The sequence below is a fragment of the Oryctolagus cuniculus genome, chromosome 8 (assembly GCF_051225735.1).
Source record: "Oryctolagus cuniculus isolate XC-2025 breed Fujian yellow rabbit chromosome 8, ASM5122573v1, whole genome shotgun sequence".
Lineage (NCBI taxonomy): Eukaryota > Metazoa > Chordata > Mammalia > Lagomorpha > Leporidae > Oryctolagus > Oryctolagus cuniculus.
Genome location: NC_142874.1, coordinates 83,916,608 through 83,941,496, shown reverse-complemented (window position 1 = coordinate 83,941,496; position 24,889 = coordinate 83,916,608). Strand labels below are relative to the sequence as shown.

General features: G+C 46.5%; 1 protein-coding gene and 1 non-coding gene across 4 annotated transcripts in view; one reads left to right on the top strand and one right to left on the bottom strand.

The window, feature by feature from the left end:
• LOC138843511 (uncharacterized) overlaps positions 1 to 23,438 on the bottom strand; it is a 67,390-nt gene extending 43,952 nt beyond the window's left edge. The window contains exons 1-3 of one of the 3 annotated variants that reach the window (XM_070047747.2): positions 22,881 to 23,438; positions 17,959 to 18,056; positions 332 to 996 (exon numbers count right to left, since the gene is read on the bottom strand). In XM_070047747.2, coding sequence (XP_069903848.2) covers positions 957 to 996; positions 17,959 to 18,056; positions 22,881 to 23,438 — 696 coding nt within the window. In that variant the 3' untranslated portion in view covers positions 332 to 956. Of the gene's footprint in view, positions 1 to 331; positions 997 to 17,958; positions 18,057 to 19,941; positions 20,789 to 22,880 lie in introns of those variants that run through there. The other 2 variants (XM_089302592.1, XM_089302591.1) reach the window with 2 other exon arrangements.
• On the top strand, positions 23,034 to 24,103 carry LOC108178092 (uncharacterized). The gene is made up of 2 exons (XR_011378306.2): positions 23,034 to 23,168; positions 23,287 to 24,103. It is a non-coding gene; the product is annotated as an uncharacterized LOC108178092 (transcript).
• The last annotated feature ends 786 nt before the right edge of the window (positions 24,104 to 24,889 follow it).

The window sequence follows — 24,889 nt, the reverse complement described above, 5'->3', positions numbered from 1 at the left end:
AGGAAATGGGGAAGCCGGGACTGGAAATAGCACATCCACATTGCAGGCAGTGGCTTTACCCACGTGCTACAACACTGACCCTGTTGTGAGTGTGTTTGTGCTGTCTTTCAAAGAATGTAACTTACATTTCATACAACATCCTAAGCCGGTGTAAGTCTAGAACTAGACTGATACCATAAATGATAGGGAGATTTTATTCAATTGATGCAGCCAAAAAGCACATAACATTTGTAAGCAATCACGTCATACTCTAGCCTCATACTGAGGTTGTAGTTCACTGACTAGTTACCTATTGCTGCAGAACAAATCACACCAAAAGTTAACAGCTGAATACAATAACAAACATTTATTATCTCACACAACTCTGACTCAGGAATTCGGGACTGGCCCGGCTGAGTGATTCTGGTTCAGTGTTTCATTTGAAATTGTGGTTAAATCTCAGCTAGGGCTACAGTCCTCTGAAAGCTTGTCTGTGACTGAAGGTCTGCTTCTAAGATGACTTAAACTCACATGGTGGTTACATTCTTCCTACCTCAGGTCATCACAGGGACTTCTCTATAGGACTGCTTGTGTGTCCTCATGACATGGTGTGACAACTGGCCTCCTCCAGAGTGATGCAAGAGACAACAAGGCTCAAGCCACAATATCTTGTATATACCAGCCTTGGAAATCATATATCATCCATTCCATCATATACAGCTGGGTGCTCAGGTTAGCTCTATCTAGTGTGGAAGGCCACTGAACAGAGGCATGAGTACCAGGAGGCAGGGATTATATGGAAAATATCTAGGAGGCTGGTTCTTGAGTCCATGCTATAGCCTCCAGTGACTAACCTCCCTCCTTCATGCAAAGTATTGTATTTCTCAGGGCCACCGAAAGTCTTACAACATCGCCTCAAAGTCAAGAATCTTGCCGTGCCACCTAGATCCAGATGTAGATGAGGCATTTTGAGTTCTTCAAGTACAAGTCCTTGAGTAAATTCCTTGATCTGAAGACCTGTGAACAAAAGAGATAAGGTAGATGCCCTCCTACACACACACACACATACACACACACACATCCAACATACTGTGGTGGGACAGAAATAGGGTGGGACTGTTCAAAGTGTAGAAAAACATGGAACCTATAGAAGTCCTTGGTCTATAGCCACTCTGAAATCCAGCTAAGCAAACATTGGAAGTGCTTCACTTCTACTCATTCCTGCTGCTCCCTAGGGATGACTTTCTATGACTCTTGCCTCTGATCTTTTGCCTTTTGGTTCTGTCCTCTGCATCAACTCCTTTTTCCATGCAAAGTAGCCAAGGTTTCCAGTGGTGTATTTTTCCTTTTTTTTTTTTTTAAGATTTATTTATTTACTTGAAAGAGTTATACAGAGAAAAAAGGAGAGGCAGAGAGAGAGAGAGACAGAGAGAGAGGTCTGCCATCCACTGGTTCACGCCCCCAGAGGGCCACAATGGCCGAAGCTGTGTCGATCTGAAGCCAGGAGCCTGGAACTTCTTCCAGGTCTCCCACGTGGGTGCAGGGACACAAGGACTTAGACCATCTTCTACTGCTTTCAGAGGCCATAGTAGAGAGCTGAATTGGAAATGGAGGAGCCGGGACTTGAACTGGTGCCCATATGGGATGCCAGCACTGCAGGCAGTGGCTTTACCCACAATACCACAGTGCTGACCCCATGGTGCATTTTTCTAAGTCTGGTTTCCGCCTCTAGAGATTTGGAGGTCCAAAAGCTGCTTTTCCTTTTGTTCTACCTCTGTTCCTCTCAGTCCCACATACTAGTATTTCTGACAATAAAATATACTTTTTTACGGCCAGTGCCGTGGGTCACTAGGCTAATCCTCTGCCTGCGGCGCCGCACACTGGGTTCTAGTCCTGGTCCGGGCGCCGGATTTTGTCCCAGTTGCCCCTCTTCCAGTCCAGCTCTCTGCTGTGGCCAGGGAGTGCAGTGGAGGATGGCCCAAGTGCTTGGGCCCTGCACCCCATGGGAGACCAGGAGAAGCACCTGGCTCCTGGCTTTGGATCAGCATGGTGCGCCAGCCACAGTGGCCATTGTGGGGTGAACCAATGGAAAAGGAAGACCTTTCTCTCTGTCTCTCTCTCTCACTGTCCACTCTGCCTGTCAAAAAATTACTTTTTAAAAAATGTGTTTATTTAATTGAGAGGTAGAGTTATTGGCAGAGAAGAAGAGATAGAGAGAAAAGTCTTCCATCCACTGGTTCACTCCCCAAATGGCCACAACGGCGAGGGCTGGGCCAGTCTGAAGCAAGGATCCAGGAGCTTCTTCTACGGCTTCCAGGAGGGTGCAGGGGCCCAAGGACCCGGGCCATCTTCCACTGCCCTCCCAGGCCGTTAGTAGAGAGCTGGATTGGAAGAGGACCAGCTGGGACACAAACTGACAACCATATGGGATGCTAGTGCTGCAAGCGGAGACTTAGCCTACTATGCCACAGCGCCAGCCCCTAAATACACTTTAAAACCTTTTGAGTCTTCTGTGAACTCATCTTGTTATACAGAAGCCACACTCACACATGTGTTTGAGGTAAACACTTCTCTTTAGAGATATCTGCTTGGATCTCTGCAGCACAGTACCGCTAAGATTTCTCAAAGTCCTGATGTCTGTCTCTCTGAGATACAACATTAGAGCTTTCCAAGGTCATAGCTAAAGATCTGACAACTATATATTCAGTTTCATATGTACAGCCTGCCTATCTGGCAGTCTCAGGGTTTGATCTTGGCCTGAGCCAATTCTTGATTTCATCATTGCTTCTTGTCTCAAGGGACAGGTAATTTTAAGGCCAAGTCTTGGCCTCTCTTGGTTTAAGAATCCTTCCTTGGGGGCCGGCATTGTGGTATAGTGGGTAGGGCCACCACCTGCAGAGCCATCATCTCATATGGGCACCTGTTCGAGTCCCGGCTCCATGTAACTCTGCTATGGCCTGGGAAAGCAGTGGAGGATGGCCCAATTCTTTGGGCCCCTGCACACATGTGGGAGACCTGGAAGAAGCTTCTTGCTCCTGGCTTCAGATCAGTGCAGCTCTGGCCTTTGCGGCCAATTGGGGAGTGAACCAGCAGATGGAAGACCTCTCTCTCTCTCTGCCTTTCCTTCTCCCTCTACCTAACTCTGACTTTCAAATAAATAAATTAATAATAAAAAAGAATCCTTCATTTAGCTTATGTTTCCTACCTTCCCATGTTTTACTATAAAAGGAAGCAGCAGCAGCTCTGTGCCTTCCAAACTCTACCTGGAAATCCCTTATCTAAGTCATCCATTTTTATCAGGCACTGTTTCCAGTTCCACCCAACTTCAGGTGACAGTGTTGCACAACTTTGTGCCACTGTGTGAAAACGAGGCTACTGTATTTCAGCTGTGCGCATGTCCTCCAACTCCAAGAACATTTACATCTTGGCGTGGCCTCCTCAAAGGCCACAAGGCTTATTAGCAGCAATCTGTTAAGACATTTTCAACTTTCACAAACCTTCTCTCCAATGTACTTTCTTTTTCTTTTTTGTTAAATTATTAGTTAATTTATCTGAAAGGTAGAGTTACAGAGAGGCAGAGACAGAGGCAGAACCATCCACTGGTTCACTCCCCGGATGGCTGCAATGGCCAGAACTGGGCTGATTCGAAGCCAGGAGCCAGGAGCTTCTTCTGGGTCTCCCATGTGGGTGCAGGGGCCCACACACTTCGGCCATCTTCTACTGCTTTCCCAGGCCATAGCAGAGAGCTGGATCGGAAGTGGAAAAGCCAGGACTAGAACCAGAGCCTATATAGGAAACTGGTGTTGCAGGTAGTCACTTAACCCGACGTTATCACAATGCCCACCCATGGATTTGTTAAAAGGACAGCAAATTACCTCCAGATCTATTCGTTTCCTATTAACATGTAGCAAATTACTGCAAAACGTGGTGCCTCAAAATGAACATGAGCATTTATTATCTCAATTTCTGAGTCAGGAGTTTGGAAGCAACTCAGCTCCGTGGTACTCCGTGGTTCACAGTCTTTCATGAAGTTGGATTCAAGAGACTGGTTGAGGTTGTAGCCACATAAAAGTCTGACAATTGCTGGAGGTTCTGGGGCCAAGACACTCCATCCCATGGCTGTTAAGTTCGTGCTGGTTCTTGGAGTGCAGATCCCATTCTGTGCCGCATGCACCTCTTCACAGGGCTGCCTGAGTGACCCCATAACAGGGCAGGCAGCTGCTTCCTTCGAGAGTAAGCCAAAAGAAAGCAAGAGGGCACTTGCTGCCTTTCCTCTCTTAGCCTTGGAAGCTGCACATCAGCATTTCCACAACATCCTGTTGGCTGCATAGGAAAACCTTATTCACTGTGGGAAGGGATGGCAAGCGAATGTGAATTTTTAGAGCCTGAAGTCACTGGGACCATTATGGAGGCTGATTATTATGTCTACTATAACCTCTGGTAATTTTAATTTGTAGGACTTTCTATTAAGCTAGCTTCATCCCTTTGGGTATTTATTGATATTTTAAAAAATAAAACCTAAAACTAACCCAACGAAAGAGCATTTGGTACAGTGGTTAAGAATTACTGAGACCCCTGAATCCCGTATCAGAGTGCCTGGGTTCAAGTCTTGGCTCTGCTTCCAGTTCCAGCTACTTGCAAATGCACATCCCAGGTGGCAGTAAAGGATGACTCAAGTAGTTGGGTTCCTACCACCCACTTTGGAGACCTGGATTGAGTTCCTGGCCCCTGGCCTTAGCCTGGCCCAGTTTCCACTGTTGTGGGCATCTGGGGAATGACAAAGCAGATGGGATGCACATCTCTGTCTGGATCTCTCTCTCTCTCTCTCTTTGCATTTCAAATAAATAAAGTTTTTAAAAAATTATAAAATGTATTCTTATCTATAATTAAATCCAAATTTTAGTTTCAGTTCTGTGTTCCATTCAGATCTTTTTAAGTTTTAGTTTTTTTTTCCCCTCTTCAGTTTTGAAATTTCTATTCATATGTCTTCAAATTCAAAGACTCTTTTTTAAAAAAATGTTGGGGCCTTCACTGTGGTATAGCAGGTAAAGCCACTGCTGGCATCCCATATGGGTGCTGGTTCGAGTTCCGGGCACTCCATTTCCTATCCAGCTCTCTGCTATGGCCTGGGAAAGCAGTAGAAGATGGCTCAAGTCCTTGGGCCCCTGCACCCATGTGGGATCAGTGCAGCTCTGGCCTTTGTGGCCAATTGGGGAGTGAACCAGCAGATAGAAGACCTCTCTCTCTCTGACTCTCCTTCTCTCTCTGTGTAACTCTGACCTTCAAGTAAATGAACAAATCTTTTAAAAAATGTTTATTTATTCATTGTGGAGTAGCAGGTTAAACCACCACCCGTAATGCTGGCATCCCATATGGGCATTGGTTCCAGTTTTGGCTGCTCTATGTCCTATCTGGCTCCCTCCTAATGCACTTGAGAAAGCATTGGAGAATGGCCGAATTGCTTGGGCCCCTGCACCCATGTGGGAAATCCAGAAGCAGCTTCTTGTTCCTGACTTCACCTTGGCCCAGCCCTGGCCATTGTGGCCATTTGGGGAGTGAAGTAGCAGATGGAAGATTTCTCTCTGTGTCTCATCCTCTCTCTAACTCTGCCATTCAAATAAATAAATAATACAAATTTTATTTATTCTTTCACATCTTATTTGAAAGGCAGAGTGCCAGAGAGAGAGGAGTCTCTTCCATTCACTGGTTCATTCCCCAAATACCTCCAACTAGCTGCAATACAACACCACCCCTTGAATTTTAATTTTTCATATTGATAACACTCCTGATCTTTGAATTATTGATAAGAATGCTAAGTTTTGGGCTTTACAAAATCCAATTTATTGATATGAATGTTGATAAACATTTGTTTATGTACTTGTGTACTTCTCTATGTACCTTATATACTTATGTACCTTATGTACTTTCTATGTACCTTACCTATGTACTTCTCTGTGTACCTATATACTTATGTACGTTATGTACTTCCAAGTTGGTAAATACATATATCCTCATATGCATCATTATAGAAATGACATGTATGTTAAATTCATTTTCTGCCAAGTATAACTGGGGTCCAATTCTCCCATACACCATGATAATATAGCATGCTATGTAATGTATAGCTCCAACTTCATCAGGAATTTTTTTTTGAAAGACTGGATTAGACAGAATCCTCCAAAAGTGAGTACTAAAGATATCAAGGTCTACATTTTATGCTTTTGAAAACTGAAACATAATTGAATTGCTAGAGTTGTCTATAAAATACCAGTTTCTGCAAATTATGAAGTAGGATAAATTCATTATCCTTTGACCATTAATTTCTTAAGAGTAGAAAAAATATTTTATAGTTATTCTTGTTTTGTCCTATTGGATTTAGGAATATGCCTTATGTCTCATAGATCATTAAGGAATATTTCTTAACTGATGCACTGGTTAGTATATTTATTGACAGGGGTAGGCTTGTGGCACAGCTGGTTATACTGTTGCCTGGGCCACCCACATCCCATATTTGAGTGCCTGGGATCAGGTTCCACCTTCCTTTCTAATTCAGCTTCCTGCTAATGTACCTGGGAGGCAGCAGATGGTGGCCCAAGGACTTGAGTTCCAGTGCCCACATGGGAGACCCAGATGGAGTTCCTAGTTCCTGACTTTGAGCCTAGCCCAGCCCTGACCGTTGCAGGCATTTGGGGAGTGAGCCAGTTGGTGAAAGATTTCTCTCTCTTTCTCTTTCTCTGTGTCTCCCCCACCCCGTTTCCTCTCTCTGTCACTCTGCCTTGTGTCTTCCACATGGATGCAGGTGCCCAAGCACTTGGGCCATCATCCTCTGCTTTCCCAGGCACATTAGCAGGGAGCTGGATCTGAAGAGAAGCAGCCAGGACACACACTGGTGCCCATATAGGGTACTGGAGCTGCAGGCTGAGGCCATAACCTGCTGTGCCATAGTGTTGTTCCCCAAGATGGCAATCTCTAAAAATGTCCCATTACCTACTCAGAATTTGACTGTATTGTACAAGGAAGAAGTTGGGCAGTGTAATGAAATTCAGCAAGCATTTGTTGTCAATGCCTTAATCTACACCAGGGTATCTAATGGATTTTCTGATACAATTGGCAAATAAATGAAAAGTCTGGAGCAAGCTTTTTACTACTTTACAAATTACAATAAGTTACTGTGAGACCACACAGCAGACTCATAGAATGGCAATCACTTTCAGTAGCACTGACCTCAGAATCAGTCCTTAAGGCATTCTGGTCTGGCTGAAAAACCCATGAGAGCATTTCAGGCATGGAAAGATATGACACTGTGCCAAAAAATGTCTACATGAAGGAATTCTGTGGGTGAGACTCCAGTGGAAAGAAGCGGTCATCAAAGAGGGAGGTATTTTTCTCTGAAGGGAGGAGAGAACTTCCACTTTGCTTATGGCCTTGTCTAAATACTGATGGAATTTGTGGATTCAAAAGGCTTTCATAGCCTAGGCAGCTCATTTCAAGAGCCTGTGGTGATCACTGATGTCATACATAAGAGTGTTAATTGTTAAATTAACAATAGGAGTCACTGTGCACTAACTTACCATGCAGGAACTCTGTCTTCAAAGAGTTGGATTATGAGAGTTAACAGTAAAACTTGTTTTCAAATATTTATTTCATTCTAGTGTATTAAGTGGAGGATAGTTTTATGTCTCATAAATTTTAGTTATGCCTAGTGTCCAACTCCATTGCCTGTTTTCTTAGGTACTTCCTTAATTAATGATAAGACCCATTATCAAAGACTTACTTTCTTTTAATGTATTAAGTGGAGGATATTATTATGTCTCATAAGTTACAGTTATGTCTAAGTGCTTGAAAAAGATGTATCATTCTTGGATGCTTCTTTAAAATTAATTAAGTTTCTAAAAAAAAAAGAAGTGAAATTAACTTTGAGATGCAATGACTTTGAACAGCCCTTGCCTCGACTGTTGAGGAACAGTTTTTGTTTTGTTTTGCTTTTGTGCAAATTATTGAACTCTTTACTTAGTATAGAGTTGGTCTTCTGTGTATAAAGTTAATTGAAAATGGATCTTAGTAGAGAATGGGACTGGACGTAGGAGCTGGGGGAGGAGGAGGGATAGGAGGGTGGATATGGTGGGAAGAATCACTATGTTACTAAAGTTGTACTTATGAAATATATGAAGTCTGTATTCCATAAATAAAAGATTTCTTTGGGAAAAAAATAAGTTGCTGTCTACTTGATTTCTCAATAAAGTCAGTCTTGGACAAACATGTGTATTAATTAATTCTTCTCCCAGAAAATCTGGGCTTCTTAGTGCTGGGATTCCAAAACTATATTTCTCTTTGTCTGCCTTGCAATGAACTATTTCTTTTCTTGTTTGCCTAATTTACATGTTTCTCTTCAAATGAATAGCATTTCCTCTAATTCTGGTAATGCTTTCATAATTCAGTCAATCATATAAACTGAAAAAATTGAAGTTTAAGCAAATTTGACTTTCCCTAAACACTCTAATCCAATAAGCCATTGGTTGTCTTTCTCGGGTCTATTTTCTCCTCTCCTTCTTTCCATAAGCCCCATTTCAACCCTTAAATTTACTTCTTGTTGCAGTTCATCTGGCCACTCATTCTTGCTGCCTTAACTTAATTAAGCACAGCATCTATTGATTTAATACACTGCTGAAAAACCTCCATCCCATCATCTCAATGGCCTACACAATGAACTCCAAAGTTCCTCATGTAGTTTTCAATGCCTGGCATATTCTAGCTGCAATTTAGCCTTCCAAATGTTTCCAATACTTCTTCATACCAGGTTTTTCTTGATTCGTGAAACTCACTTACACCTGATCATCAAATCTTTTATCTTCCTGAAACATTCTCTCTCCACTTTTATTAAAACCCTACCAATCATTGAAAATAAAGTCAAAAGGAGTCTCCAACATGGTGTCTTGAGCCTTTCAGCTAGAATTATTCTTGCTTTTCTGAAAGTCCATGAAACTTTTTAGTACTCCACAGATATTCACTGCATTCTAACTTAGGTTTCAGTTCTTAGCCTACAGATTCACACCTTCTTGTGTACATTTTTTTTAAAGATTTAGGCAGAGGCAGAGAGAGGAGAGAGAGATCTTCCATCTGGTGGTTCACTCCCCAGACAGCCTCAACGGCTAGAACTACACTGATCCGAAGCCAGGAGCCAGGAGCTTCCTCTGGGTCTCCCATGTGGGTGCAGGGGTCCAGGGACTTGGGCCATCCACCACTGCTTTCCCAGGCTATAGCAGAGACCTGGATAGGAGGTGGTTCAGCCAGGACTTGCATTGGCACCCATTTGGAATGCCAGCACTGCAGGCAACGGCTTTACCTACTACGCCACAGCACCGGCCCCACTTCCTGTATATTTTAAGCCTCATGAGAGTGCAGGCTGGATCATTCCATGCACAATCATAAGCAAATCTGCTTCACTTAGAGGTAGTTCATTCCTCATGGAGTTGGGTAAGGGTCAAATGTTGCCTTGAGGCTTTAGGTAGGACAGAGTATAATGTGCTTAAGAGTAAAACCTTTCAGCCAGTGTCGCAGCTCACTAGGCTAACCCTCCGTCTGCAGTGCCGGCACACCGGGTTCTAGTCTCAGTCGGGGCGCCGGATTCTGTCCCGGTCGCTCCTCTTCCAGTCCAGCTCTCTGCTGTGGCCAGGGAGTGCAGTGGAGGATGGCCCAAGTGCTTGGGCCCTGCACCCGCATGGGAGACCAGGAGAAATACCTGGCTCCTGGCTTCGGATCAGCACAGTGCACCAGCCCGAACGGCCACTGGGGGTGAACCAACAGTAAAGGAAGACCTTTCTCTCTCTCTCTCTCTCTCTCTCTCACTGTCCACTCTGCCTGTCAAAAAAAAAAAAAGAGTAAAACGAATTTTATCCATCCATAGCTAGATGATCTTACTCAGTTAATTAGCATCTTGGTACTACTTGTTCCTTCCTCTTCAGTAAAATAGGAGTAACGCCTATTTCATAAATTTGTTGTCATAATCAAATGAGATGTTAAATAAAACACTTATCTCAATAAAAAATTATCTTCTATCTTCTGTTGTGCATAGGACAGAACCACACAATAGTGCCCAATAACTTTTTAAGAAACGAACTGTTTAGGTAACAAAAGCTGATTTTTTTTTACTTTATTGAATTATTATGAATCCTCCACTACATTTCAAATATATGAGTATATTTGAGAATTAAGAAGAGAGCATTGGAAGGATATAGAAGAGAGGATTAAAAATGGTAAAGCTAAGTCAAGAGTCAAGATCCTACATTTTTTAAAAAATGAGCAAGAAGATATTTAATTTTTGGCATAGACTTAGGGCATAGTCTCTATAGAATATGCTTGGAATTCCTTACAATTTTCTAACAGAAAAATACAATTATCTATTATTAATTCTAAGAGTTTGCATCTTAAATTACATATAATGATGTTAAAACTCTGAACATACAGGAGGCCTAGGCAGGCTCTGGGGTCTCAGCCACTGGGGAATGTTTGTGCTGGACCACCCACAGGGAAAGCAAAAAATACCTTTGCAGTGGGGATATTTCTTCAGGGAAGCACTGTTAGCTATTGTAATTATTTTTCCCCAGGAGCAGCAAGGGAGAAGAAAATACATGAGAAATTTCTGGACAAACACTATTTGTTCAGGTTTCAAAGTAATAATCAAAGCTAGAATTAATGCCTTTAACACCACAGTTCTCCCAAACTTACGTCTGTTTATGTAGATTTGGGCTGAGTTGTTTCAGTCTGCTTCTTGGGAGGACAAAAACTTACATGAATAAAGCTAGAGTTTCAAGGCAGGTCACGCTAGTTAGTTATAGTTTGAGTCAGATTTGGGGTTCATTTTTCATCGTCTTTCTCAAAAATGTCTTTAGAAGCAAGTCATTCAAGGAATAATACTGAAATAGCATTTGAATCTGGAATCTTGTTTCAAGTTTCTTGGGATAACCTTTTATATATAAAAAAAGAAGAAAGTAAAGCAATACCCAAATGGTGATAAGTTAAACCCAAAGAAGGTATGAAAAGACACAGAGAACTTTTACACAAGATTTTCCTATTTTGTGAAGACTAATGTCTAATATCTTTTATCTTAAATATATCATCATATCTATGATTAGGAACAGTCTGAAAATCTAGTGTCTCAGACTAACGCAGAGCAGATGTTTGTGAAAATTCCTGGAACATAATAGGCCTTCATAAATACTACCGTCTTGACACAAAACGCTAAACAAGTATGTGTGCACGCTTCTGTGTGTGTACACTACGGTCCTTACACACCCCTCGACACTTCCCAGGCAGAGAGAGCAGAAGGCCACCAGAAGATGAGAATTTTCTGCTACAACTGAGCCTTTGAGGCTCCCAAAACACTATGTCAAATCATGGCTCCAAGCGCACTGTTTTGAAGCAGTGGCTGGAGTGCCTGCATCCCATATCTGAGTGCCTCTGGATCTGAGTTCTGGCTCTGCTCCTGATTCCAGCTTCCTGCTAGTGCACAGCCTGGGAGGCAGCAGTGACGGCTCAAGTAGTTGGATGGCTTCCACCTGCATGGTAGGCCTGTACTGAGCTCCGGGCGCTGGCCCAGCCTCAGTCATTGCAGGCCTTTGGGCGTTAACCAGCAGGTAGAGGGTAGCTTTTTATGTGTCTGTCTTTGTCTCTCTTCTTTCCAAATAAGTAGAAATAAAGCCGAGTTCTTTTTAAAAGTACTTTACTCTCCAGGAGAGAAGATTGTTTGGGGCGGGGGAGGGAGGGACATTATACCGAAGCAGGAAGTCTTTCTGCTGCAAGTAGGAGAGACCTACTTTCAACTGTCTTAGGCAGAACAGGGGATCTACTGTCCTGAGCTGCAAAATCTCAGGAGAGGCATGAGTTTAGCTGGGCCTCAAGGATCACAGTAACAGGGCTTCTGTTGAGCAGTGTCTGTCTCACCAGAGACTGTGATCTTCCTCCAGGAAGAACTGGCTTCTTTTTTAAAAAGATTTATTTATGTATTGGACAGGCAGAATGACAAAGAAAAAGAGAGGGAGTGGGGAGAGAAAGAGAGAGAGAGAGAGAACCTTCCATCCACTAGTTTACTTACCAGAGGGTCACAATGTCCCAGGCCTAAGCCAGGTGCCAGGAGTTCTATCCTGGTCCCCCACATGGTTGGCAGGAGACCAAGCACTACATTAGCAGGAACCTGGATCAGAAGCAGAGCACCAGGGACTTCAACAAGCATTTGGATATGGGATGTCGATGTCAGAAGTGGTGGCTTAACCCACTGAGCCACAATGCTGGCCCCAAACCTGGATTCTTTTTTTTTTTTTAAGATATTTATTTATTTGAAAGTCAGAGTTACAGAGAGAGAGGAGAGGCAGAGAGAGAGAGAGAGAGGGGTCTTCCATCCGATGGTTCACTCCCCAATTGGCCGCAAATGGCCAGAGCTGCACCGATCCGAAGCCAGGAGCTTCTTCAGGTCCCCCATGTGGATGCAGGGGCCCAAGGTCTTGGGCCACCTTCTACTGCCTTCCCAGGCCAAAGCAGAGAGCTGGATTGGAAGAGGAGCAGCCGGGTCTCAAACTGGCGCCCATATGGGATGCTGGCGCTTCAGGCCAGGGTGTTAACCCACTGTGCCACAGTGCCAGCTCCCAAACCTGGCTTCTAACAACTCATCTCTTCATCATGAAAAGGACTGCCTCTACTCTCTAAATTCCTATTTGAAAATTTCTGGGGAAGGACCCCAGAGCTAGCCAAGGTCACTTGCTTGCTATTGCTTGAGTAAAGAGAAGAGCAGTTTCCTCAAAAGGAGGACACTTCTACTTCCAGAGAAAGAAAGTAGTTCTGGGTAGACAAATAAATATTATTTTTATTTTTTCAAAGGCAGAGTTACAGATAAAGGAAGGAGAGAGAGCTAGAGGTTTTCCATCTGCTGGTTCACTTCCCAAATGGCCACAATGGCCAGGGCAGGGTCAGGCTGAAGCCAGGAGCCAGGAGCTTCTTCTGGGTTTCCCACATGGGTGCAGGAGCCCAAGCACCTGAGCCATCTTCCACTGTACTTGCAGACACACTAGTAGAGAGCTGAATTGGAAGTGGAGCAGCCAGAACTCAAATGGGCGCCCATATGGGATGTTGGCACTGCAGGCGGTGGCTTAAACCGGTACACCATAACACCAACATATGGAAAATCTCTTTTTCTGTCTCTCCCTCTCTCTGTCACTCTGCCTTTCAAATAAATAAATAATTAACTTTTAAAATAAAAAATAAATTGATTAAATATGGAGCAAAGATGTCTTTTTTACTTGTTTATTTCCTATAAAATGTCTTTTCTGACTGTCACTGTTCATTTCATATTTCTTGTGAGATTTCTTACAAAGTACTATTAAGCCCTCTCCCTTCCCTATATCACATCTCTTCTTAAGATTGACTTATTTGGAATTCTGATAAGATGTGGTGAATCAAGGGGCCAGCACTATGGCGCAATAGGTTAATCCAATGACTGCAGTGCTGGCATTCCATATGGGCTCCAGTTCCAGTGCTGGCTGCTCCTCTCCAGATCCAGATCTCTGCTATGGCCTGGGAAAGCACTGGAAGATGGTGTAAGTGCTTGGGCCCCTGCACCTGCATGGGAGATCTGGAAGAAGCTCCTGGCTCCTGGCTCTTGGCTTTGGATCGGCTCAGCTCTGGCTGTTGTGGCCATTTGGAGAGTGAACCAGTGAATAAAAGACTTTCCTCTCTGTTTCTCCCTCTCTCTGTCTGTAACTCTACATCTCAAATAAATAAGTAAAATCTTTAAAAAAATTTTTAAATATGGTAAATTGAATATATCTTTAATTGCATTTCCCAAAAATGCTTAAAAGCTAGCAAAAACAGAAGAATCAATAAAGCCCCAAGTGCAAAAAAAGGAGAGACTCTAATAGTGGAAAAGCAACAAACCCTTGAAATACAGAAAGTAAGTATAAAGTATATTAGTTGTCTATTGCAATGTAACTGATCACCCCAAAACAGCATCCTAAAGCAATAAATATTAGTTTTCTATCCAGTGTTGAGAGTCAAGAACCTAAGAATAGCTTAGCAGGACAGTTCTTGATTAGAGATTCCAAGGAGGTGGCAGTCAGTTGCCAGGATTGCTGTTATTTGAAGAACTGGAGAATTCAATTCCAAGCTCACTCTTGTGGCTGTCAACAGGTAGCTTCAGTTCCTCACCATAAAGCTACTCGTGAAAACTAGGGACAATGTGAAAAGCATGACATTGATAGACAAGCTATTGATACAGCTTTTTAAACATTACAATAATAAGGCAGAAATCACCTCAATTGAGAAATCAACATCAACAAATGCTGACCAACTGGATGTTGTGTGCCTCGTGATATGATGCACTAAGAAATAGATTCTCTGGGGTTGGCACCATGGCATAGTGGGTAAAGCCACTGCCTGCAGTGCCAACATCCCACATGGATGTTGGTTCAAGTCCTGCTGCTCCACTTCTGAACCACTACCCTGCTAGTGTGCCTGGGAAAGCAACAGAAGACAGCCCAAGTGCACCCACATGGGAGACCCCGAGGAAACTCCTGGCTCATGGCTTCGGCCTGGTCATCTGGGGAGCGAACCATCATGTGCTGCTTCATGGGCACAAAACCAGGGAGCTGGGTTGGAAGCAGAGTCATCTGAACTTAAAACAGGTACTCTCACGTGGGATGCCAGAGTCCCGAACAACGGCTGAGCCCCTCTGCATCACAACACCCTCCCCATGAATGGCATGTCCTAATCACATCAATAGAAAGAGCTAGGGAATTCTTCCAGTGAGGCAGGATTGCTCAATGACCTTGTTGGGTTGTACCTGATTGGAGTTCTAGTCTAGGCCTGACCCTGACAGTCATTAACCAGGCAACCTGAGGTGACTTATTTCTGACATCAGTTTTCTTATCTGTCAAGGAAGGAAATAATAACTGCTTATTAAGATTGTTGTGAGAACTGAGTGAGATAATATATAAGAAGCAGTGCACATTTCCTGGCTCCTAGGAAGTACTCACAGAACTATCTTCTGAGTCACTCTATATTTCTACAGTAAGGTTATGCATAAAATAAAGATGATAATATATTAAGAGTGCTGTGCGAAAAGTCATGACCCATTGTTTTCTGAGTGTGTGGACACTTTTGAAAATAACAATTATAGAAAATCAAAGATAATTTTTCTAGCCTATTATATTTCTGTAAGTTCCATATTTTCCTCCCCGTTTGGGTTTTTGAATCCCCAGCTATCTGACCCTCGTTGTAGTGCCACTTAAGACATGATATGACAGGACTAGGAATTCTCCAGGGGAGTCCAGCCTCCAAGAGTACCATCCACTTCCAATTAATGATATACCATTCCAGTCCCTACCATTTACTTATTGATTTGCAAATGTACTTTTTAAAGATTTTTATTTTCTTTTTTACTTGAAAGGCAGAGTTACAGAGAGAAGAAGAGAGACAGAGAAATCTTCCATCTGCTGGTTCACTTCCCAAATGGACACAACAGCTAGAGCTGGACCAGGCTGGAATCAGGAACCAGAGGCTTCATCCTGATCTCCCACATGGGTGGCAGGGGCCCAAGCACTTGAGCTAACTTCCACTGCTTTCCCAGGCACATCAGCAGGGAGTTGGATGGGAAGTGGAGCAGCTGGGACTCAAATTGATACTTATATAGGATGCCAGCATCATAGGAAGCAGTTTAACCCACTACTGCACAATGCCAGCTCCAAAAGCATCTTTATTTTAATATAAATATATGAAAATTAAAATCAGTCCAGAATCTTAGGAATCCTGATCATGATTCATCATCCTGAAAAGTGCTCTGACATACTGATGATGATGGCAATGATGGTGAAAAAGATTAAGCTGAAATTCTTTTACATATCTGATCTGCTGCAAAAAGGATTAGAAATTAATTAGAATTAATTTGAGATTTAATTAATGCCAATTCAATAGATTTCCTTGTCTTTGAACTTATTTTATGAGCAAATGTACTATTTGATCAATAGGTATTTATTGAACATCTACAGTTTATCAGATCCTATGCCAGGCTCACACAAGAAGCTACAAAAAGACCCCAACAATCTTAACTCCTAATAAAATACTCAACATAGTAATATCCAAAAGAGTAAAATAGACAAAAGTTGGTTTTGGAGTATGGAAACAAGAAGTATCCAGAATTGAAATTTACAAAATCAAAGGGAAGAGAGCTGTGAGATTTAAAATGACCTCTAAGTGGGATTTTGGAAGAAGTCACACAGGGAGAGAAGAGGACAGAGGAGAATGAAATTGGGCAGCTCTTCTGGGAGGGAAAGGATACCTTACAACCAAGCTCTCACCTAAAACGAGTAGCAGGATGACAAGGAAGGTGTTTTCCAATCACACACACACACACACACACACAAAATCACCATAAAAACACTGCTGAGCCAGTAACAACAGAATACAACCCAAAGGAAAAACGAGATGCAGAGAGGGACCCCTATCAGCACACCAACGCTACAAAGGACTGCTCTGTGCTTTCAGGGAGCACCTAATTTGGACAACGCGTGCAAGTGTAAGGGTAGTAGTTTGGGGGGATGGGGGTGGGCAGGAGCTTCCAAAATGAGAATGGTAGACTGAACTGCGGGCTCCCACTCTGGTGTTCGCAATGCTAATGTTTGTGCTGCCTGGCGTGAAAGGAGTGTGCACGTGCCTCCTCCCAGGAGATCCAGGTAGCAGTGGGGCTCTGTGGCTGTGTGCAGTCCCTCTAGTGCTCCGGAAGACAGCACGCTTTCCTGATCGGTCCTGCAGGCACTTCACTGCTCATGCAGGCACCCCAGGTTCAGGAGCACAAGTGGTGTCCAGGTACACTGAGTCAAGCAGCTTTTCATGTAGTAAAGCGAATCGACAAAGCGAACATTACCCAAAGCCTTAATTCATCAGTGGGGACAAGCCAGGGAAAATGGAGGAGCTCCCAGAATTCTAGGGAGAGCCTGCTGAGCTGGCAGAAGAGAAAGAGGAAAAGGAAGAAATGGAGCAGGCAGGAGATGAAGGGAAGGTAGCAAAATGGGATGTGGAGAGAGACTTCAGTGTCTCTCACTGGGGAAGGAAGCCATGCTGGTCGCTGTTCCTAAACTCCCAGTCTGTGGCAAGGCATTTGTGCAAATGCAGGGTCCAGCAGAGACTTGGGGTTGCCAGGCTGCTCCAGCCATTGTGGCCTCATCCTCTCTCCACCTCCGTGGTGGCACCCCACCCAGATTCCTTCCTTGTCAAACTTGTTTCCAGTCACCCAAGCCCTCTAGTTTGTGACCTCTTGGTCAAACTGTCTGTTACCCAGGACACAAATAGATTGAGGGTGTCAGATAACATGGTAATTTGGTGAGGGGGAGAAGACAGTTTGAGTAAACGCTGCAATAGGCTTTATAATACTTCTTCCCTCCACCACCCACACCTTTAGAGTAAATGCCCTTCCCCCACCCTATGTTCCTCTGCGTCTCTAAGTCGCTGAAGGGCAGCTGAGTGTGTGATTCATGCCTCTTTTTATTTATTGGCTTTGATGTGTTCATTATCTCTCAGGAGCCAGCTGGTGGAACCTTTGAGTCAATTCTATTTTTCTTGGGGGAGTGGGGTAATGCAGAATTGGGCTGTCCTGCCCCACAGGAATGACACAGAACACTGTGTACACTGCAGTTAGAGCAGCGAGGCTGCAAGGAGGGAGGAGCACCATGGGAACTCAAAGCCCATCTCCAGGAGCTAACTGGTTGGTGATGTCCCAGGAACGTATGCACATGGTACTCCCTGCATGCTCCACGCCTGCCGAATCTCTCAAAGTCCTCCTTCACTGCGAGTCTCACCGCCACCCTCCACCCCCTGCCAGAAACTCACGCTGCAGGCTGTGAACCCACTGCAGGAAAAGCTAGATGGGGATGGTGAGAGTGCTGGGATAAGGCAGCGTCCACATCACAGGTGCACGGCACCTCAGCCACTTTCTCATACCTCTGAGTGCAAGGATTCGAGTGAATCCCTGGGCGGAAATTCTGCTGCTCCAATGCACAGGTCTGAGGAAGATTCTGGGTTGCCTGGAAGGGTATCATCTATGTAAAAAAAAAAAAAAAGTTTTTTTTCACTTAAATTTTTGTCAATGAAGTTTTTATGGGCTAGTATTGCATTTTAATTAAAAAAACCCTATTTTGCCTAAGAAACAAACCAATCTTAAGAAATACACGCAATTGTTTTGCACCTTTGGCGAGTCACTCCCGAAGCTGCAGCTAGCATCGCTTCTTTCTCTCACTTTCTCTCTCGAGCCGGGGGAGAAGGAGAAAGACTCCCTCTCGGGAGCCCCGTCCTACTCAGGAATTTGCTGAGCGAGTGAGTGAGTCACTGAGGTTTCCAGGTGAGGGCACAAGCACTCAGGAGGTGCCCCCCACTTCAGTCCTTCCCTCGGCTCTGTTATCTTTTCACCAGTCCTGTACGTTTGACCGGGCAGGTGGGCCTCTAGCACAGAAAGAAGTCTCTGCAGAACTATCAGCCGTGTTTAAAGAAACAGGTCAGCGGCAGAAACAGGTAGGGCCCGAGCAAGAGTGGGGAGCCGGGTAGGGGGTGGGGAGTCCACCCAAGCCAGGGGGTTTCCACGCGACCACTGGGCCAGGAGCCTCGTGCGCCCAGGCGCGCTGCCACCCGCTGCCCACCCAGCCCGGCCTCCGGATCCCACCCGAGCGCCAGGGCCGTGGGCGCTGCGGCTCTTCTCGACCCTGTGAGCAGCCGCCCCCCAGCGTTTAGGGATGTAGCACGCGAAAAGCCACTCCAAGCGCGAGAGGCAAGGACACTCGCTCGTATGAGAAGCCCATAACTTGAAGTTCCGCAAGAAGGGTTGGCTCGGTAACCCGCATCTCTCCAACCCCCAGGTCCTCTGTCGCCTAGGAAGTGGCCGCCAGAAAAGTGGGCACGCGGGGCCGGGAACGGGGCTGGCCTAAAGGCAGAGCTCGTCAGAGGGCGTCTCTCCCAGGATCGGATAGATGATTCATTTTTATATGTAACGTTTTAGCCCACTCTATAGCTCTGGCCGGTTAATGTTCAACCCCCGGCCGTGGAGAGGCAGTTCCAAGGAGGCAGGCAGGATGACATTCAAGGTATATGGCCGCGTGGGAGTGGAGGCGCAGAGGCCCGAGACGGGGTGAGAAGGGATGGCGTCGGTGGGAGGCTCCTCGGGGTCGGACTCCTGTGGCGGACTCGGAGAGGGTTACGTTCGCGTCTCTGGAGGTTCGGCTACCACCCCGGGCCCTCGTCAGGCCGCCGCAGCCCTGGAGCGGCGCTGGCAGGGGCGTCCGGCCCGCGGTCGGGAGGGGGCGCTTGTCCCCAGATGGCTTTCGAGGGCCATCGCGCTCAGCCTCAGCGAAGGGGCTTCAGTACACAGCCTGGGGCTTTAGGCTGAGGAAGCCCGCGGGAAGTGGGGGCGCCTCGGCAGTTGCAGAGCGGCTTCTGGTTTTCTCTCCCGGCAGGAGTGCGAACACTCAGTGCCAGGATCCTAGAGGGGCACCCTAGAGGCGCGCGGGTGGCCCTCCTGATTCTCGCTTCTCTGGGTTCCTCTGTAAACAGCGTCAGGGTGAACGGAGGCAGCCCATCTCAGCACTGCCCGCCCCTGTCCCCCGCCCATTGCCGGACTCACACAGGAACGCTACAGAAAAAGCAGCCGCTCTGGTCAGTGGGAGGGGGTAGGACGCAACTGCACCCCGAGCCACTGATCAGGCGGCCAGGAAGGCCCTAGGAGAAGCCGCCCTTGGGAACACGTTCAGGTGGAGCGGCTGCACCTTTCGGTCATTCTAAAGGGCTGGGATTCGTGGAGTCCTGGAGCTGTCCACAAGTCCATTCCCCTGCGCTGCGCAATGGATGAGCCGGCCGGCTATGGACGGGAAGGGGCTTCGGGGCCGGGGAACCAGGAAGCTAGAGCCGTGCGCTGCCGCCTAGCATTCGCGGGAGAGGGTTTTTTTTTTTTCTGTTGTTTTATTTTGTTTTGCTGGACAGAGAAACAGATAAACCAGACCCCGCCCAGTCGCCTCTGCAGATAAGAACGGCCTCCGCGATTTCACGGATCTCAAGCAGGGCCCGAGGCGCTGAGGTCAGCAGAGTCCGGTGAACGAACACCGCTTGAGGCCCAGCGCCCGCAGGAGGGTTTTATTTAACTTTGTTTTGTTTGGTATTATTTTGTTTTCTGACAAAGTGATCTGTAGTCGCAACCTGGGGTTCTGGCAGGCAAAATCCTTTCCATAGCGTCGGGCGATGGCCTGCAGGGACACCACGGTGTCTGCCGCTCTGTCCCTCCGCCTGTCCCCGGAGCGCACGCACACCCGGGGCGGGGGCTGTCACCGAGACCAGCGGTCAACTAAACGCAGTTGGCCAGGTGCAGCCCAGTAGCTCCCTCTCTAGGTGGGACACAAAATGATGCCATCGAGGTTCTATTGGGTGCAGCAACCCCAACGTGATCCCTGCCTGGAGAAGCAGAGTTTGAGCGGGCTGTTGACACAGAGCAGGGGAGCGCGCCCGAGACCTGCGTGGGCTACTAGTGTGAGTTCCAAGTCCCCTTCCTGATGCTGCCCCGCCGCTTTCTTGGGCACAGCAGGGACGGTTTCTAACCAGAGCGACGAGGATCCATCCATTCCTGCCTGTCGTTGGCTCGGGCGGAGGGGCTGGGCTTCTTGTGCACAGAGGAAGCTCCCGGCTCTAAAGAAACCACCTCAGGCCTTGGCCTTGGAACATCAGGTCCTAGCCATCAGTGAGCCATTTTCAAAGCTGCTAGAATGAAGAAAACCAAAACAGCAAAAATCCTTGGCTGTGGACAAAGAAAACGAGAAAGGAAGAGGTTGAAGGAGAAGCAGAGAGCTGGATGGTGAGGAAGACCTTAAGCATTTTTTTGCCCATAGGAGGAGAACTAGGTGTAAAAAGATCCATCAACATCACAGGGCACTGATTGCTCACCCTGTTCGGGGAGCCCCAAGCAGGCTGAACCTCCCTTTTTAGCTCCTATGAAGGCAGAAAATAACAAAAAATACAATCTCTTTCACCCCCCTCCAACCCCAAAGGAAACACTTTACTGTATAGCCATGAAATGCTCTAAAGATGTTTTCAAAATTACAGGGAGTGTAGGTGGTTCTTTGAACCATTCTTCTGCTGTGTAACTTAAGCTTCAAGTTATCTCCTGCTTTCCACAACTGCCACTCCACTGTTAACAGCAGTTCCAAAAGGAGTAGCAAAGATTTTTTAAAAGGTAATTAAGTAGAATTAAATACTCGTATATCTTCCATGAAATACCGTATTTCTTGCAAGACTTCCCTACACTTGGAACAAAATCTAAAGTCAACATGTACATAAAATGCATAAACTACTCTACTTACATAAATCAAGTTTTGTACCCCCAAACACAACAAATGCTGGTTTCTGTCTTTCCAGATAGGACAACCACCAGGAGAAGCCCTCCCCTGGGAGAAAGGCAAAGGAAGGCAGAGAAGGGCGCATGGGGGATCAACTTTTTAGATGGAGTAAAATGTCCCAATTTCATCTGCTGAAACCTGAAAGGGCATATGTTTACAATCCTGTTCCTACCTAACCCATTTGTAAAAGTCGCATCAGAAATCACCAATTTCTCCAGTTCAGTTAAAACGCAATCCTTTGGGAAGTTGGGGGAGGGGGAGGGATATTTTCCAAAATTCCTTCTGGGAAATCTGCTACCAGAAATCTGCCGTTTATTTTGAGACCTGCTACAGAAATCTGTCCTCGCTCGGTCAGCCACCTTCCCTGCTTCCGTGTGCTTAGATTAAGTGTTCGCCGAGGGGTTTATAAATCAAAATCAGTAGGGAGTCTATATTCATGAAAGCCTCTGATCTGATTACACCTCCTGCCCTCCATTCCTCCCCTACCCGCTTCTTGGACAAAGTTAAAAACGCCAGCCGGGGCCTCCCAGCGTAGCCCGCGTCGGCTGCGGGCGGCTGCAGGCCCGGCGGCCCGGAGACGGCGGCCCGGGCGCTCGTGGATTAGAATGTGGATTGCAGGACAGAGCTTTGTTTTGGTCACAGTCGCGACGCGGCTGGGGGGCAGGGTCGTCTTCCTGAGAGATCGCGCTAGGTTTTTATGGACTCACCTTAAAAGGGCTCGCCGCTCTTCCCTGGGTTAATTTATAGGGCTTTCTAGGAATATTAGGATTTTTTTTTTTTCAAAGACGCTGTTTCTTATTTTCCTATTCATTTGTTTGGATTACACGCCTAAAAGAATCTCTGGGTTTCAGCACCTCCTAGGAAGAGGGTGGGGTGAGAGCCAGAGCAGGCCAGGGAGGGGAAGTGGGTTTGCCCCCTCATCAAACGGCTTTCACGGCTCAGGCTTCCCAATACGTTGTTTTAAATTCATTTTTTTTTTTTTAAATCAAGTTGTACACAGCAAGACTCCGATTTAGGAAGCGGGAGGAAATCGATGCCCACGCGGGCTGTAGACACCTTGCTCCAGATCTCCGCCAATCTGAAGGCAGCACGAAGGGAATGACAAGTGGGAGGCCTTGGGAAAGTTTTAAAGCTTTTTAAAAAGTGAAATGAAAACCCAGGGATGGGCCAGAGGTACGGAGGGGAGAGAAAAGTTGTGCGTAACAGGTGGTGAGGCGACGGGTCGGCAGGGGGAAGGGAGAGGCCTCAGACCGCGGGTTGGGTGCAGGGCCAACCTCTGCGCGCCCAGGGAATGGCCGGCGCGGGTGCTGAGGCCAGCCAGGCCTGCACTGCTCCGAGCCTGACCTCGGACTCGCCATTTTGGAACCCAAGCGGGGGAGGTTGATGTTCATGCTATAGATTACGTTAAAGGTTCCTTTAAGCACTTTAATACACAACTAGTTCAGAAATCATTAAGAGACCTAGAGAAGAAGAAAAAAATACCCTCACACTCACCGGTAATAAGTGTTGACATGCAGCAAAAATCGATTGAGTGGAACCGAGCTGGTGCCTGGAGCCATAGCTGGAGGGGGGTAAGGGGGGGCACAGGCTTCCCGGGCGCGGGAGGGGCGAGGGGGCCGACGGCACCGACGGGAAAACCAGGCTCCTCTCGCTCCAAGGGAACGGAACCGGAGGTGCGCAGAGTGGCCGGCGGCCGGGCGTGCGTGCGTGCGCGGAGGGCAGTGGAGGAACAGCGGGAGAGGTTACGCTTCGTCCCTCGGAAGTCCAGCGAAAGGAGCCGAGGTGCTGGAGAAAAGTCTCTCTCTCCGGTCCCAAGTCCCCGCCCCCAGCCTGCGCCACTCCAGTCGGGGAAGTGACAACCCTTCCCAAACCTGGACTTCCATTTTTTTCCCCCCTGCAGATTGATGGGTTTCCTCGCGTCGAGTTCTGTCTGCGCAAAGCAACTAGGCCGAAATCCACCTCCTGTACCCAGAGCTCGAAAGTCACTCTCGGCGCGACCTGCAGGAGACGCAAATCCTGCCGGCAAGTTTCGGCGGTGCTTCTAGCCCCCATCCCCAAATCCCCTCTCCCAGTCCCTGGCCTTCCCTCCCCCTCCCCCTCCCCCTCCCCGCCCCCCGACCGGGCGGAGGCGCGGGGAGGCCGGGCCCCCCGGGCCCCTCGGCTCCAGAAGCCAAAGTCCGCCCGTGGGGACCGTTTTCCTCTCCACTGCTCTCAAGTGAACAACAAGGACGGAGGTGACCCTCGTCCAAAGGGCTTTCATCTGACCCCCACTGCCGCGTGATCCCGCCAAGTTGGTAGCAGAGCTTTGAAAAGAGAGAAAGAAAGTTAATGTGCGCTGAGCACTGATCTTAAATCGGGGACATTATCTTCCATCTCCTTAAGTGGCAGCAGCAGTTCCTCGCCGAACAAAGACTCAGTGTCTGAGTTCTCCCAAAGCTTCTAGGTAGCGTTTCGGTGAGATAAGAGCAACCTCAGCGCGAAAACACAGGTTTTCTCAGCTCCAGAAAACTGGTGGCGGCTGCCCTCCGCTCTCCAGTCCTCCGGGTGGTGTTTGTCCTGGCCCACTGGGGGGCTGGGGGCGGGGATGACAAGGATAACAAAGGACCTCAGCCCCCACCCCCACCCAATCCTCCCTGGGCTGCGGTGCTGAGTATTTGCTACAATTTGTTCCGAAATCAAATTTCACTTAAAAAAAAAAAAGCTGAAAATCACCTATAGAGGAGTGAGCTGGAACTTGAAGTTTTTAAAAACTCTCACGCGGACCTCCTTCCCGGTTTAGATGTCAGACGACGGGAGGGAGGGCCGGGGCTGTAATTCATCTTGATTTGCTTCATTGTCCTGTAGTTTGCAAACTATAATCCTGTATAATTTCACGAACAAGCAGGTTTAGAATTAATGGGTCAATATTATTTAAAACGAAACACAGGGAGCATGACCTTTGCCTCAACTACATATTGCTGGACAAGACTCAGGAAGCTCCACTCTAACCTCTCAACCCCTGGGCTCTTTGAGAAACTGAAGGGCTGTGGTTATTAGAAATGGTCTTTGTTTCTTTTAATGTCTCCAAAGGATTTGGAAATAGCAATGCAATAGAACATGAAGGATCTCTCTACTTAAGTCCAAAAGATAAACGCGGAGGCCTAAATATTTTGAACTGGAGGTGTTCCCTTGTAAATTTATGATAGATGGACTCCTTGTGAGAGGAATGTATATAAACTGTACATTTATACCTGCTCATGTATGTCTCCAGAACAACTTCTGGAGGGGCAGGCTTCCCCCCTAAAGGAGTAAACTTGAGAGTCATTCGAAGCCGGCAGTATTTTCTCAATATTTCTCCTTTTTTCTCTCTTATGTTATTTGCTAGCAATAAAGGAATCCTCTGGGTTTAAGCCAAAGAAAAATCTGAAAGGCAAGACCAGACTTTGAATCCCCTCCCCCCCTCACCAGTGCCCTTTTTTGGTTAGCTTTTTGATGAATGGCTATAATTTATTTCTATCACATTT